Source organism: Periplaneta americana, chromosome 10, assembly GCF_040183065.1.
Source record: "Periplaneta americana isolate PAMFEO1 chromosome 10, P.americana_PAMFEO1_priV1, whole genome shotgun sequence".
NCBI lineage: Eukaryota > Metazoa > Arthropoda > Insecta > Blattodea > Blattidae > Periplaneta > Periplaneta americana.
The window spans coordinates 129,905,763-129,922,552 of record NC_091126.1 but is presented as its reverse complement, the minus strand read 5'-3'; the positions used below and the strand labels follow the sequence as shown (position 1 = coordinate 129,922,552).

At 34.8% G+C, this 16,790-nt stretch overlaps 1 protein-coding gene across 1 annotated transcript; it reads right to left on the bottom strand.

The window, feature by feature from the left end:
• Positions 1-2,513: 2,513 nt before the first annotated feature.
• LOC138708025 (alpha-ketoglutarate-dependent dioxygenase alkB homolog 7, mitochondrial-like) lies at positions 2,514-16,308 on the bottom strand. The gene is made up of 4 exons (XM_069838140.1): positions 15,766-16,308; positions 12,333-12,506; positions 7,103-7,227; positions 2,514-2,864 (listed from the first exon to the last, which is right to left on the bottom strand). Exons 1-4 carry the CDS (start codon positions 16,096-16,098, stop codon positions 2,744-2,746), a joined length of 753 nt encoding a protein of 250 aa, XP_069694241.1. The 5' UTR covers positions 16,099-16,308; the 3' UTR covers positions 2,514-2,743.
• Between the last annotated feature and the right edge of the window lie 482 nt (positions 16,309-16,790).

Sequence of the window (16,790 nt, the reverse complement as noted above, 5' to 3'; positions counted from 1 at the left end):
CGGACCTCCTCATATGCTCCATTCTTCATTAGAATATCATACTGTACTTCAACTGGGAGAAAGGTTTTACAGAGGTCACTGGCATTAGCTCGGGTGTAACGCATTTGCCACCTCATCTGAAGCTGCATTCGGGGGTTTAATGTTCTGTTCAATTCCTACTTTGATTAGTTGGTTGAGTTTTTTTCAGAGATTCTTCCCAACTCTAACACGAATGTCAGGTAAACTCATGGCTAATTGTCTGCCTCCTCTCGAATACCATCTCATTATTACCAATTACATCGACACTATGTAAATAGCCTAACCATAAAAAGTTTGTTGTTTTTTTTAGTGGGTTATTTTACGATGCTGTATCAACATCTCAGGTTATTTAGCGTCTGAATGAAGTGAAGGTGATAATGCCGGTGAAATGAGTCCAGAGTCCAACACCAGTAGTTACCCAGCATTTGCTCATAATGGGTTCAGGGAAAACCCCAGAAAACACCTCAACCAAGTAACTTGCCCCGACTGGGATTCGAACCGAGGCCACCTGGTTTCGCAGCCAGACGCGCTAGCCGTTACTCCACAGGTGTGGACAAGTTTGTTGTTGCTTAGTGAACTGTCCAAAGACAGGTCTGAACCTCACAAGTGATACCAAGAAGAAGAAGAAAAAGTTTAGCAAGGTATTTAATCGTCTTTGGTGGGATTTGGGGTATGGGTTCCATCAGCACTTGGGTTCTACAGCTATAATTTGTGAACGATGACAGCAGTGGCGATTTCCATTCTTGCTCCATTTCTTGATTTCTACTTCTTATTTTTGTGTTTCCTTTCTTTCCAGAATTCTTGTCTGCCCTATTTCTTTTCTCTTTTCCTTTCTTTCCCGATGTATTAATTGCTCTTTTTCTTCTTTTCTCTTTCCAGTTTTCCCTTCTTTCTTCATTTCTTGATTTCCTTGTTTCTTCTTTACCTTTTATTTAATTGTTTTTTTTTTTCTTTATTTCCTGATTTCTCTGTTTCTTTTCTTCTCTTTGGTGTTTCCCCGTTTCCTCGATTTCTTTATTTATTCTTTTCTTATTTGGCGTTTCCTTTTTCTCCATTTCTTGATTGCCTATTTCTTCTTCTCTTTTCATTTTTGCTTTCTTTCAACATTTCTTGATTTACTGTATATATTCCTTACATATATACAGGGTGATTCACGAAGATCTACTGTCCCTTATGAAGCTTATTTCCGAAAACATTCTGAGCAAAAAATGTCTAATCTCAGTATTTTCAGAATTACACTAATTTGAAGTTGTTTGTAAAATACCATTATACTTGAGTTTTAAGGGTAAAAGAATATTACAAATAAAGAATGGACTATTCAGGAGTATCATTTCCTTAATTAGCTAACATTCTTAAGCTAAAAATGTGTTGTGAATTCCATAATTGCTTCATATAGATTTTTTTTTCGATTTTTAACTACAAAATTACATTTTCTTACGCATTTATCACAACAATTGTTACAAATCACGCCACTCTTGTAAATTCTTTAAGACTGTACTTTAGGATGCATAATTAAACTGTAAAGAATCAAGTTTCTAAAGTTGTATGATTTGTAAAAATTTTTGTCATGAGTGCGTAAGAATGATGTTATTTTTAGTTAAAAATTGAAAAATAAAATCTGTACAAAGCAATTAACAGTACACTTTTAACTTCAGAACACTAGCCAATTAAAGAAATGACACTTCTGAATAGTTCATTCTCTATTTGTAATATTTTTTTTTACCTGTAAAACTAAAGAAAAAAACGTTTTTACTAACACCTTCAAATTAATGTAACTTTGAAAATATTGCAATTAGGACAAATGTTTATATGACATTATTTGCTGAGAATGTCTTCGGAAATCAGCTCCGTAAGTGACGGTAAATCCTCGTGAATCACCCTGTATGTGTATTTTTTTTTTCATTTTTTAATTTCTTAACTTCTCTACTTACAGGGTAGTTTGAAAGACAGAGTGTTTTGCACGAGTAGAACTCCTGACTAATATTGAGCATGAAATAAGAATTTCAATTGATGAGCTTAAACAGGTGAGTAACAACATATTCTCGCGATATGAAGCGTGTATACAAACAGGACGATAATTTTCAACATCTTCTGTAAAGTAGGTTTCATAATCCATTTCTGCTTCCACCGTTGTAGGCAGCATTTTACCGGCTGATGCTGGACTTGTTGCCTGGGAGTCAAATTCCTTGTTACGGCAGCCATATATATTAATGACTCTGTACTTACTTTAGTCAGTGCATAGTTTTTATTTTTGATACATATTTTCCTAAGTTCTGAGCATATTTTCATTCATTCATTCATTATTTTTAGTGCATTTGAATCTGCAGTCTATAATAATGAGACTGATTGGAGTAACTGCAGAAATACAGTGCATTTTCGTGTCTGCTCTACATCCACGAGTGTTGAAAAATAAAATGTATGCACTATATTTAGCAAATGTTGAAAGTTTATAGAGGGGGAGAACAAAGGAGGACAAAATTACATCACTGAAAGTATTTAATCTCACTGTTAATATTTACTGTTTGAACTACAGAAAACATTTTTATGTGTGACTTAGAGGCACCAAAATATTGGCTAGTAAATCATTAATTATCACAGTCAGGAATTTGTACATGACTCAACTAAATAACACAACAATTGTAAGAAATCAGTCTTTAATTTATCTTCGTCGAAGTCAGTTGTTATTCTCAATGTAACTCATTCTACCAAATAATTTTTACTAGTGTCACTCAGGCTCATTCCTACAGATAACTGATATACGTCTGCCTCGAGGGACAATTTGAGCTCCAAACTTAGAATTTTCTGCTCCAAGTATTTCATGAGTAAACTCGTATCTTGCAGTGTTCCTGAAAAGAAATGGAAATTGTTAGTGCCTCAATATAATATAATATAATATAAAAGCAAGGCGATGCACTAGCACCTTTACTTTTTAACTTCGCTCTAGAATATGCCATTAGGAAAGTTCAGGATAACAGACAGGGTTTGGAATTGAACAGGTTACATCAGCTTCTTGTCTATCCGGATAACGTGAATATGTTAGGAGAAAATCCACAAATGATTAGGGGAAAACACGGAAATTTTACTTGAAGCAAGTAAAGGGATAGGTTTGGAAGTAAATCCTGAAAAGACAAAATATATGATTATGTCTCGTGACCAGAATATTGTACCAAATGGAAACATAAAAATTGGAGATTTATCCTTCGAAGAGGTGGAAAAATTCAAATATCTTGGAGCAACAGTAACTAATATAAATGACACTCGGGAGGAAATTAAACGCAAAATAAATATGGGAAATGCGTGTTATTATTCGATTGAGAAGCTTTTGTCATCTAGTCTGCTGTCAAAAATCTGAAAATTAGAATTTATAAAACAGTTCTATTACCGGTTGCTCTGTATGGTTGTGAAACTTGGACTCTCACTTTGAGAGAGGAATGGAGATTAAGGGTGTTGGAGAATAAGGTTCTTAGGAAAATATTTGGGGCTAAGAGGGATGAAGTTACAGGAGAATGGAGAAAGTTACACAATGCAGAACTGAACGCACTGTATTCTTCACCTGACATAATTAGGAACATTAAATCCAGACGTTTGAGATGGGCAGGGCATGTGGCACATATGGGTGAATCCAAAAATGCATATTGAGTGTTAATTGGGAGGCCGGAGGGAAAAAGACCTTTGGGGAGGCCGAGACGTAGATGGGAGGATAATATTAAAATGGATTTGAAGAAGGAGGGATATGATGCTAGGGACTGGATTAATCTTGTTCAGGATAGGGACTGATAGGGCTTATGTGAGGGCGACAATGAACCTTCAGGTTCCTTAAAAGGCATTTGTAAATTGTAAATAATATAATATAATATATGGAATTTACTCTCAGAAGAAAACTTTATCCTCAAATTAGGGCTGTATTATGTTAAGGAATGGCCTTGCCTATACAATCACATAGCTAAAGATTCTAGTGTTTACCAATGTCTGCTGTAGAAATGAAAGTATAATGAACATCAACATAGGTTCGCCTAGTCTTTAGAGTTTTAACTCCAATGGATCTCTCTTTTAACATCAAAAGTCTTTGAAACTTGAGTTTTCTCAATGCCTTAGGAAAAATATTCTGTTTTGGATATAATTTAAACAAAGTAATTTATAATATATTCTGGCATAGAACCATCTTTTCGTAAAAGCACCCATGGACTTAAGAAAACTGGCACCTTCCTGCATGCAACTTACCTCCCAAAACAGTGGTACCTCAAGCATTTGTAACTTCTAAAGTTCTTATATTTAAATTTCTAAATGGTTGTATTCTAAAATACGTATTTAATCTGTATGATACAAGTAAGAGGTACCTTGGACGTATCAAATTGATAATGAGTCAAGGGACACCAAAAGATGACTGCGAAGATGGACTGAATTTTCTTAACCCTTAGTGAGGCACGTGTCAGTCTTCCCCCCCCCCCCCACCTTTTGTTTTTGGCACATATGCTAAAGGTGCAAAAAAAGACCGACACACAACCATTTGCTTTACAAAATTTAGCACGCCTCACTAAGGGTTAATATCACTTTGTGTCCCATGCTACTGAAACTTTTGCTAGTAGATTATTACTGGCCAAGGGAAATGTTACTAATACTAAATATTAGTACTAATTAGTATACAATTACTTTTTCTGTCATAATGTGGCATTGTACAGAGCAGAAACATGGACATTACGACGAAGTGAAAAGAAGCAAATAGAAGCATTTGAAATGTGGATATGGAGAAGAATGGACCATGTGAAATGGACAGACAGAATAAGAAATGAAGGCTGTGTTGGAAAGAGTGGGTAAAGAAAGAATGATGCTGAAACTCATCAGGAAGAGAAAAAGGAATTGGTTGGGTCACTGGCTGAGAAGAAACTGTCTGCTGAATATGCACTGGAAGGAATGGTTAATGGGAGAAGAGTTCGGGGCAGAAGAAGATATCAGCTGATAGATGACATTAAGATATACGGATCATATGTGGACACAAAGAGGAAGGCAAAAAATAGGAGAGACTGGAGAATGCTAGGTTTACAGTGAATGACATGTCTTTGGGCAGAAAAGTATGAATGAAATGAATGAATGTGGTCTTGCATTATAGTAAAGCATAATTACATCATAGGTGTGAACACTGGATGCTCGTTTCTCCTGAAATAAGAACAATCCTTTCTCGGGAAAAACAAAACTCAATCTTGATCTTTCTTTTTTTTTTTTTCTAAGGCTGTACATGTCAGTTGTGTTTTAATTTTAAGACGACAGCATAGAACATAATACTTAATGAAAAAATGCTCTTTCTGTAAAAGAGTTATCGAAGGATGATTAACCAATACTTTTCCATACAAAAAAAAAAAAACTGAACATGCAGAAAAAGCAAAGGAAAGTGAGAATTTAACGCAAATAAATTCATATGAAGAAAGCTAGATTCGAAGTCTGTCTTTTGCATGAGGAGCACGTAATTTACCACTGAGCTAAAATTTTGCTTCACACAGGAAGCAGTTTTGCGTTACATTTACAGCAATCACATTGGCTTCTTCCATGGTACTGACCATTCAATTATTTCGCCTGAATGGGAATTAGAACAATTCACTCTCCAAGAGCTTTTTTAATTGCATGACACATCTTCAATGTCTTACAGCAGTGGTCATCAGCACAGTGCACCCTCGAGCTAGTGTCTCTTACCCGCGGATAAGAGACTGCACTATGATGCATCCATAGCTGCTGGTGGGTATGCTCTCTCCCTCTTCCTGCTGCACGACAGGGCATTTGATGATGCACTGCTTACCCATTACCCATTTCAGTGAATGCTGACAACCACTGTCTTACAGTATATGTTCACATGGACCATGTTACCATGTTCCAGCAAGTATTTTAATTTGCTAATACTGTTTGGTTATAAATATGTGATTTTTGAGTGTATGAGCATGTATTAATTATGACATAAAGGAAGACTCTAATCAAATATTTTCATTATTCTCAGAGGTAATGGGTGACCAAGCATACAGAAATAATGCCTATAAACAGATATTATTCCCTCATGATGTATACAGAATTCTCTTCTTCCGAAAAAGAGAGGAAACTAGGAGTATATAATCCACTGATGCTGTTGGACGAGATTATCCACGGCAGGAATTGAACACAGTCCAGCAGGTTGTGGAATGAAACATGTGTCAACTCCTGCATAGAACATTGCTTTGGTTGCTAAAGCAGAAAGGAACCTATTCCAATCTGCATCCACAATTAAGGCTAATGTCCAGTTTCCTGAACTAAGGGGGCTTTCGTAGATTGGAGCTGTGAAAGAGCATTTCACTGAAGACTATAGATTGTTCCACTTTGCTTTTGCAGAGGAAAATGTTAATTGGGATTGGAGTAAGGTAATATTTTTAGACGTGCTTACATTTGATTTTGTACAAGATTGGTGGCAAATAGTCTTATCGCTCATAGATATCGTGATACAATCGTAAATATATAGTAACACACTATTGCAATGGCTGCATATCTGTGATGTATTGGAGGTGGATGTCCAGTGATGGTCAAGTGTTTTGTGGAAGCTTGATGGGCACCTGATTGCCATTCGTATTATGATTGCCTCTATGAGGATGTCGTCGACATGTAAAAGTATCTGGTTTCTTATTGCAGTTAAGACACCATCACCTCTATTTTTATTGGTGTCTTCAAACTTTCTATCAGCACGAAACACAGTATAATTATTAGGAAATAATTTTGAATTAACAATTGATTCTGATAACCATGTTTCAGTGAGACAGATAATGATGTCATTATTACTTACTACATTTTGAAAAATTTAATCTACTTCAGTATTAACTCCATGTACATTTTGGTAAAATATCTCAAGATGATTACTAGAGTAACACATTGAGAGTAAAATAGGGTAATAATAATAATAATAATAATAATAATAATAATAATAATAATGTAATTATGTATAATTTATAATATGTCATTCATAAGAATGTTAGTCCTTTTAAAAACACAATGAAACTTTGGATTTAGTTTAAATGTTATGTAAATAAAATAATTATCTATTTCTTAACAATATAATCAATTCACGTTAACTTACTTCATTATGTAAAGAGAACGTCTCTTCAGGAGAATGTCCACAACTCTTTCTTTATGCTTCTCGTGAACCAACCTCATTACACTGTCTGATAAGAGACTAAGACCAGCAATTGTGTTCCCACAGAACTGTAAAAAATACAAATAAGATGGTATAAATTCTAAAAGACAAATATAAAACAGAAGACAATTACAGAAATGTCAGATTAGTTTTCAGCATTTTAGTTCCAATGCGCTCATTCCCTTTTAGCCTACATAAAAAGGGTGGAATTAATTAAACAGCCCTGGTAATTTTGTCAATTTTAAAAGCCATGGGGATCCCCGAAGGTTCTGGATAGGGGAATTTTTTCTTCCTTAAAAAAATTTATTTTATTTTTTTATATGTGGCAATAATGTCAAAAGCGCATTGGCCTTTGCTGGAACAACTTATGTTCTATTGTTGTCGACAACCTTCCATGTCGTGTGTAAGACTGTAAGCAGGATTTTCTTGTGTGGCAATAATGTCTCAAGAGCGTTGGTCATTATCGATAGGAACTTATAAATTCATTTGATTATTGTTGACAGTCTTTGTGTGTTACTGAAGTTATTAAACAGTGTACGACTGTATGTTTAAACACAATAACCACAAACATTTTATAAGTTTTGTCTATACAGTAGAACCTCTATTATCCATGGTAATGAAGGAGATGAACTGAACGGTTGATCGAAAAAATTGGATAATCTGTACCATGAAAGATTTTGTTATTTCCTCCATGATCTTGTATTTAACTCGCTAGGTAGTGGATCAGAAGTTCACTAATTTAAGTCTGGTTTTAAACGACGGGTTTTTAAGGAGCAAGGAAGCCCTTTGTAATGATTGTCTCAGGAAAGATAGGAATAGTCTAAAGGAGGTCTCATGTTGTAGAGTTACATAATTTTTTACACTTTATCCTTGTTTTTTTATTAAATCGCGCAGTTGTAACTCCAATCTCGTATTCTGATGCGAGATGAGCCACAGTTTCTCTTTCTCAAACCATTCAAATTATTTCCATTTTTTTTTTTCGATACTTAGCACAACACGTTTTCTGTTAACACCCGTGGAAGACATTTTATATACAAGTTATATTATAGAATGGCACTTCGAGCAGTAGACAATGCTTTGTAACGATAAAGGCTTGTAATAACACTCTCTAGCAAAACATATGTAGAACCTACTTGCACAAAAGAGTGCTTCATATAAATGATTTATTTCTGAAGAAAAAAAAGTGCGAGAAATAGACAGTCGGATAATCCACCAATGAGTTAATAGGGTGACGGATAATTGGGGTTCTACTGTAATAGATTAATAGATCGTTGGCATAAACATCATAATAATACAGATGAAAATGAGTTCAGAGAATATTTTCCAGTTCATTCTAAAAATATATGGATTCAAATTCCCTTTATATCAGCATGGAGACTCACAGTTTCATCGAAATGGAGATCAGTTTGTTGAGTTAACATGTGACACTACTTGAAAAATCGTATAAGTAAATGTCAGCTTTTTTTATTTTCTTGCTGAACGTTCATGCAGAACATAAAGAACTCTCAGAACGAGCCTTGAAATATTTAGTGCTCTTTCTCACGACTTGTGTGAGCAGGCATTTTCTGCTCTTTTCTGTATCAAAACTGTTGGGCGAAACAGAGTAAATGTGGTGACATACTTGAGATTAAAGATAACTGATCCTAAATATAAATACATTTTAAGTACAATAAAAAAAAAACAGTTCCACTTGTAAAAATATACATGATTCCTTTCTCAATATAAGAATATTATACAAAGAATGTACTGAAAATTAAAGTACTGTTTTGCAGTACCCAATCACAGACACGCATCATCACCGTGGCACCCAATAGTGCAGTGAGTGAGTTGATAGCAAAATGAGTGTAGTGCTAAAAGGTACTTGTGCATGTATGAACATATCATACTCATGGGGTTTAGTTCGACCTTATGGTTAAGATACAAATTAGATTTAGTTTAAAAATGTTATTTTAAGTGATCGTGCTTCATTTAATTTGGGATGCTCCTTGTTGTTGTTGTTGTTGTTGTTGTTATTATTATTATTATTATTATTATTATTATTATTATTATTATTATTACTACTATTAATTTATTATTAAGTGTATTTTTTATTAATTGTGTTTATTATTAACTGTCTTTATTGAGTATAATTTGTTACCACTGCCACTGGGTATTTACCCATTTGCAGTGTGAATAAATACATACATACACACATACATACATAACCATTCTTAATATATTATAAACTCTGCTGTAACATATTAATAAAGATCATCTATTTCTTTTCAGGACAGTATTGTGTTTACATTTTGTTTAATTCAAATATACAGTTAACATTGGTTCAATTTTGAAAAATACAACAGAAATAGGCCTATGACTACTCATATTCACTTAACATTTAGCCACAAAATCTAACCTACCTATCATTCTATTGACGACTTTGAAGGGGTCCGCGGAAATACTGACCTACTGAAAGAGGATTCACACTGCTAATAAGTTAAGAGAACCAGTGTTCTAATATTTATATATATAAAATAACAGAATTCAATCCAAATACTGTAACTACGCATTGCTTCAAATATAATAAACCTTATATTGCTTATAAATAGACTTATATATTAGTTTATTTGTATTTCCAATAGCTGAATAAATGGAAAAGATTCACTTGTTATTTTGTATACGTTAGAAAATTCGTAAATAACTTATTACGTTACATTACAAAAAGTAGGGATGTCTGCTAAGAAACCTCTATACCAGGGATGTCGAACAGTGCTCTCAAACTGTGAAACGATTAATACTGTTTCCTACTGTAGCTGAGCTGAAACGACAGTCAACTCGCTGTAACAGTGTTCTGTACGCAGTGTGTTTATTAACTCTGGCGGCTGGTATGGATATGGAACGACGATTCAATAATGAGTGGACAGATAAATATTTATTTATCTTAAAGGACGGAAAGGCACATTGCTTAATATGTAGAAAAGAACTTGGATACATTAGCCATCATAATATTAAAAGGCATTTTAATTCTACACGTCATGCTGAAGCTTATGGACCAGAAAAGTTATCCGCTTTCACTCGTGAAAAGGCTGTAGAAGAATTAAAATCAAGATTGAATTCAGAAAAACTTCTATCATCATCGGGTGTTAGTAGAATAATCTTGGTTCGTGCTAGCTACAAAATTTGTGAAATTATTGCAATGGCTTCAAAGCTATTTACTGACGGAGAATTTGTGAAAGGCTGTCTCATAGCTGTTGCAAAAGGGATATGTCCGGAATACGTTAATGATTTTAAATCTATATGTTTGTCTCGTAATATTGTTGCAGAGCGCGTATCATAAATGGGAGATAACTTGGAGGAACAACTGATAGCAAGAATGAAAACTTTCACTTATTACTCACTATAGCTCTTGATGAAAGTACCGACTGGAAAGATACGGCACAGCTAGCTACAGTGTATTCATAAGCAGTGTTGACTCAGATTTTAATGTTCATGGAGATCTTGTAGATGTCATTTCACTAAAGGATAGAACTAGAGGAGGAGATATTTTTGAATCTGTAACAAAAACTATGAACAAATTTCAAGTTACGCTAAAAGCAATTAATTTTATACATCAAAACAGTTTACGTTTCTGAACTTGAAGTTGCACTGCTACAGCACATACACACAAAGTTGATATTTTAAACATGATATTAACAACATTATTATTATTATTATTATTATTATTATTATTATTATTATTTACCTATTTCCGTCACTAACCTACAACATTCATGGAATGACCCAGTAGATAAAACTCTTCTACTATTATTATTATTATTATTATTATTATTATTATTATTATTATTATTATTATTATTATTATTATTATTATTATTATTATCATCATCATCATCATCATTATCATTATCATCATAATTCATTCTCATGTAGGCTACATTCTTTGTTTATCAGAGTTCGTCAAGTGCAAATCTAAACTGAGTTCCTAATCAATTGGTAAGATGTATAAAAGTTATCAAAGCACCAGCCGCCGCAGTTTCGCTTTTGTTTACTATCATTCGGCCGGACTGCCTGCTATCTGTGTTCAACCGTTGCACGGTAAGGGAGGAGTGAAGGCTCTGCAGTTCACAGCTCGAGAGCGCTGTTCGACATCCCTGCTCTATACCCAATGGTATTTCCGAAACTCCAAATGCTCTATAGGTAACAACAATATGACAAGTTGGTGCTTGTCACTTGTTTTCCTTGTCACTAGTCAAAGTAATCGTTTTAGGAAACAGGCCCCTGGAGTCTCATTCTATGCTCGTGTTTTCTGGGGGTACATATCCTATCAGTAAGCCCATTACAATCAAATATTTTCTTGTTGGAGCAAACATGTACACTGTTTTGTAATTACTAGAGACGAGAATTCCACGCAAATGCATGTTTTTACAGGAACGTAGGACATAGCTCAAACTTAGTACTTATTCATTTCATTACTTTCCAGATCCAAATAAGTGTACTTTTTCCATGCATATTTCCATGTTTTGGCCTTTTTGGGGATAAAAACATGCATAATGCATATTTAAGCAAATTTTAGCTTAATCATGTATATAATATACATTATATTCTATTGAAATGCATGTTTTAATGGTTTTGAGTGGACATCTCAGTTTCTCGATTTTTATGTCCCTTACTTTAGCTTAAGGAATCAGGATTCAAGAAGGAAAAGAGAAAAAACTAAATAACAGAAAAAGGTTCATTCAAGTTTGCACCCATAACTTCTTGTGATGTAGAGAGGTCATTTTCTGCCTACAAAAACATAGGCTACTGACTGACAAACGCAGGAATCTCACAGAAACCAATTTAGAAATGTTGTTAGTTGTTAACTGTGCAAAAGAAAAAGTGAAGTGAAATAAGAAATTTGGAACAAAAATGAAAGTGCATATTTTAATGTACTTTTTGCTTGATAGTGCATGAATGCATGCATATTTTGGGATTTTATAGTGCATGAAATTCTCGTCTCTAGTAATTACTGACCCTTTTATTCATTCCTATACTACACATTCAAGAGAAAGTGTCTCCCAAACACGTGCACTAAAGTAAGTTCCATTTTGAATAACAGTGAAGTTCACAGAAATGCTCACTTTACACAAACTAATTTTTCAATTCTGTACATTCACAAGTACATACAAGGGTTCTCATAACCATGCATATTTACCCGAACACTGTCAATATGTGGTTTGATAAGACCTTTTTCAGCAAGATCCAATACGTGAACGAGGCTCAGCTGTGGCGTTCCTGGAGGAAATGCTATGTCCCGAACCCGTTGCAGTATAAGTGTGTTCTGAGTATTCCAATGCAATCTCTCTGTCTCCCTGTAACCATGGATAGCCTGCACAAAAATGTAACATGCAAATGAATTGTTTTTTTTCATTCTGACAGGTTAATTTATGTCATTTGTATTCTTGTATTATATTGTATTCTTCACCTGACATAATTAGGAACCTTAAATCCAGACGTTTGAGATGGGCAGGGCATGTAGCACGTATGGGCGAATCCAGAAATGCATATAGAGTGTTAGTTGGGAGGCCTGAGGGGAAAAAGACCTTTGGGAAGGCCGAGACGTAGATGAAAGGATAATATTAAAATGGATTTGAGGGAGGTGGGTTATGATGATAGAGACTGGATTAATCTTGCACAGGATAGGGACCGATGGCGGGTTTATGTGAGGGGAGCAATGAATCTTCGGGTTCCTTAAAAGCCATTTGTAAATAAGTAAGTAGTATGTGCCATTTACCCTAAATTCCATTCATATAATTATGCATTTTTTTCGCAGATTTTGCCATTTACGTTAGCATTCATACAGAGTGTTTTGATTATCTCTCATTACGTTTTATGCAACCCTGCATTTTATATCATGCTCACGAAATTGTGATAGGTACTGGTTTGTAAGGGATTTTAACACAATGTTAGGTGCGAAATTTCTGTACCTCCAGGGCGGGTAATCCCATAATTTATCATCATCCAATTCAAGCACTAAACCTAGTGGTCTGCTGGGGTCTCAATGGTCTCATGTCATCTTTTTTTATGGTCTTCCAACAGATCGTTGTCCAGAAGGGCGGTAATGTAGCACTGCCTTTGGCCAAGTCCGTAATTCAAAGTAGACAACTCTGTACTTTATTTTGTTACTAAGAAAAGTTAGCACCAGTTGCTATTAGAAATTCTTTTCGTTCTAAATTGCAAATGAAGAAAGCCCCCATGATAGATCAGGTTTTACTGACAAGTTAATACCATTTCGTATATTTAGTTAGCAGTCCGAAGACTGGTTGGGACTGCATAATTGACTCCAGTAAGACATAAATCAAGAGGCAACTAAGCCAGGAGGTAATGGATTAGGGTGAACAATTCCTTTCCCCCTCCATTGTAGGCCTATACATTATTGACTAGTAACATATTTCACTTATTAGACTTAAGATGTATGCAACAATTCTTCTTCCTCTGACACATATTGTCAAGTGAGATGTAAATGTTTGTTTATTTATTTGTAAGTATTTAAAGTGTTAGAGTTGGTAGCACAATCATTTTATAATAAATGCCCGAAGTGCTTCCCTCGTTTTGCAGTAAATTTACGACATTGCTGTGTGAAATTTATGAAGAAGAAATACGTGGAATATTTCAGCAATCCTGCATTAAAACAAGAGCGTTAAGTAAGATACACTGTGTAAGAAGCAAATCCGTAAACCATTATTTGATTATTTGCTACACGTCTTAAAAACCTGATCTAATATGATAGGCACATTATTCCCTTATACCTCTCACTGAGGTTCTGGCTGATATGTAGGGCCTACATGCATTATCAGGCAGTACATATCACTTCACAATATGTGTTTGAGGAAGAACAATTGTTTGTATACATCTGTAATCTGATAGTGTAATATGTTACCAATGTATGCAATTGAGGGGGAAAGGTACTTGCATTCCTATCTCATTATTTCCTGGCTTAGTTGCCTCATGAGTGATTCCTTATTGGTGTCACTAATGATGTTCAAATCTGTCTTTGGACGGATGACTAAACAAAAACATACTACTATTCCCTTTTGCATTTAAGACATGATTGCGAGTACCATACTGTGTTTACAGAATTGACTGTGGGTATGTGGGATTGCATAACTCCATATAAATAAGGGGCAGGTGATTCACCTGGTATAATACAAAGTGGGTCAATCCTAAGTTACTCACATTCTTACCGAGCCACGAGGCTGCTTTTGAAGGGCAGAAGGGCGTGCTTCCTTATAGGGGCAATGGCATTTCTCTAAGATTAGAGCCCAGTTTAGGTGTGTGTGTATTAATCGAAAATTAGGGGCTAGAAAATATTGAGAATAGAACGCTTGTTTATATGACATTTTTTTCGATTAATATACACACACCTAAACTGGCTCTAACCTTAGAGAAATGCCACTGCCCCTGTATGGAAGCATGCCCTGGCAGAGTATTAGGTTTTCCAAATTAGTTGTTTCTCTAGGACACAATGTGTGTGTTTTCTTGTTAATTGTTTGCATTGAGCTGGTGACAAAATTCTGCTCGCAAATTGCATTGTCAGTCTACGTTAATGAATTGTTGAACTGTACTGAGAAACAATTATTTCAATAAACGCGTTTCGATGAGGATGGTCCAAAGAAAAGCTAATGGAAGTTTTTCTAGTGTTAAACGCATGATTTCATATAATGGAGTGCAATCATAATATCAAATACAGGTATTCCACGAACTGAAAGAAGCTCACTTCCACAAGATTTATATTCAAAGAAAGGTAAGCTTTGTAGTCTACTTTTAGAAACAACAAATACATTGAAATGCAATGTTCTGTAAATGACTGTAAAACTGACATGTATAATCAGCGTATAATTGCATTTCTCTCAAAAGATCTTTAATATAGGCCTACTCTTTATTTCCTTGAAATTCTGTATATTTTCTGCAGACTAATTCATCCTATTACTATAGTACAATTTTACTGATTTATTACTAGTGACAAGAACATTTTCTGCATTGGTTCATTAGTCTTTAGCAACAGACTCTTACCATCAGCAGAACTGTTCTTATGAGTGCAGATTGCCACATGTCTCGGTATGACTTGGTAAATGGTTGTGTTTCTGTGCATGGAAAGGAACTACAGAATAATTATGATGTTTCCAAACAATGTAGGGAAACTCAACGTATTGGTAGGCTTACGAAGCGTTAATAAGATCTGATAACAAACGGATATAACTAGAAAACGGAAGTGTGACAAGACAGAGAGGTCCTGTCAAGCTTAAATTCTCATAATAATTGCTGTCCGCCATACAATCTGAATTGAACACTTAAGATTTATTCATGCGATTCCATTACTGAAACATATTAAAATAACATTTAATTTCCGAACTTAAACATGAACTTCACATGACGTTCCAGTCCAAGTTTCTGAGTTCAGATTGCAGTGCAGATATGCACTAGGCCTATTTAAAATACTAAACTGTAATAACTTAACTTCACTAGTAATTCTTAAGAAGAATTAAGCCTACAGTAAAGGAAGCACGGTGCCTCATTTAGTGTAGCCTTTCTGGAGAATTACAACTTTACAATTCATGACACAGTAGCAACTTGGATAGTACTCTTACATCGTCCCAGTGATCAAATTCATATCTGAGTCTTTTCATGTATGGTTCAACCTCACAATGTAAAGATTTCTCTTCTTCTTCACTCAAGAAATCTTCTACGACTGTCATATCACGAACCATCAAGTCTTTCGTGTCTTCGTCATAATTTTCACCAAAAAGCATATATTTCTTCCAACTAATTTCTTTCAAGTTTTCTTGAGGACAGATAACATTTTGAATTTCTGTCGACGTCGGTACAGAAAAATTTACCGTCGCCGCATACAGATGAGGTACTTGAAGGAAAGAACCTTTATTAGAGATAGTCAACCTCACAAAATACCTAATACACTGCATTTCGAAAATTATTTCCACTTGTTTACGCGACGAAAGTAAACATATGACAAAAACAAACACTGGTTTCGTCACATCAACAGTGTTCTCATAATAATTACGTAAATTTCTCACTTGTGAATCAAATTTCTCTTCTCAAAGGAAATATGCACATAATTAAGTATGCGGGTATTCTTTGTGCAACCTAAATTGTGGAAGGAACCATATCATAAAGTGCAAAAATTGAGTGAAAACACTGACAGGAATTAGAGATAAGCTCAGTGTTGCCAGATGGCAGAGATAAGAAATATCTACTTTTTCCCTACCAAATTATTAAACTCCCTACTTCGGGGTTTTGGCATAGACAAATAAAGAAACCACAAGTATAGGGAAGAAACATTTTTTTTTTAATTATGGTATATTTAACGACACTCGCAACTGCAGAGGTTATATCAGCGTCGCCGGTGTGCCGGAATTTTGTCCCGCAGGGGTTCTTTTACATGTCAGTAAATCTACTGACATGAGCCTATCAAACACATATGCCATCGATCTCGGTTGGGATCGGATTCGAGCCAAGAATCTTTACATGTTTTACATTTCATTATTTCTCTTTGTCCAACACCTTAGCCATTAAGCTAAGAAGACAAGTTACAAATTAACGGACAAAATCATCTATCTGTAGAATTATAACGACTATTTCTATGATAATAGCACAG

What these genes read in the sequence shown, in the direction of transcription:
- LOC138708025 (XM_069838140.1), bottom strand. Translation starts at nt 16,098, where the DNA reads ATGCAGTGTATTAGGTATTTTGTGAGGTTGACTATCTCTAATAAAGGT. An exon ending in AATTTGATCACTGGGACGAT is followed by an intron (nt 12,507 to 15,765) that starts GTAAGAGTACTA and finishes ATTTTTGTGCAG; the next exon opens with GCTATCCATGGTTACAGGGA. An exon ending in CACATATTGACAGTGTTCGG is followed by an intron (nt 7,228 to 12,332) that starts GTAAATATGCAT and finishes TATTTTTTACAG; the next exon opens with TTCTGTGGGAACACAATTGC.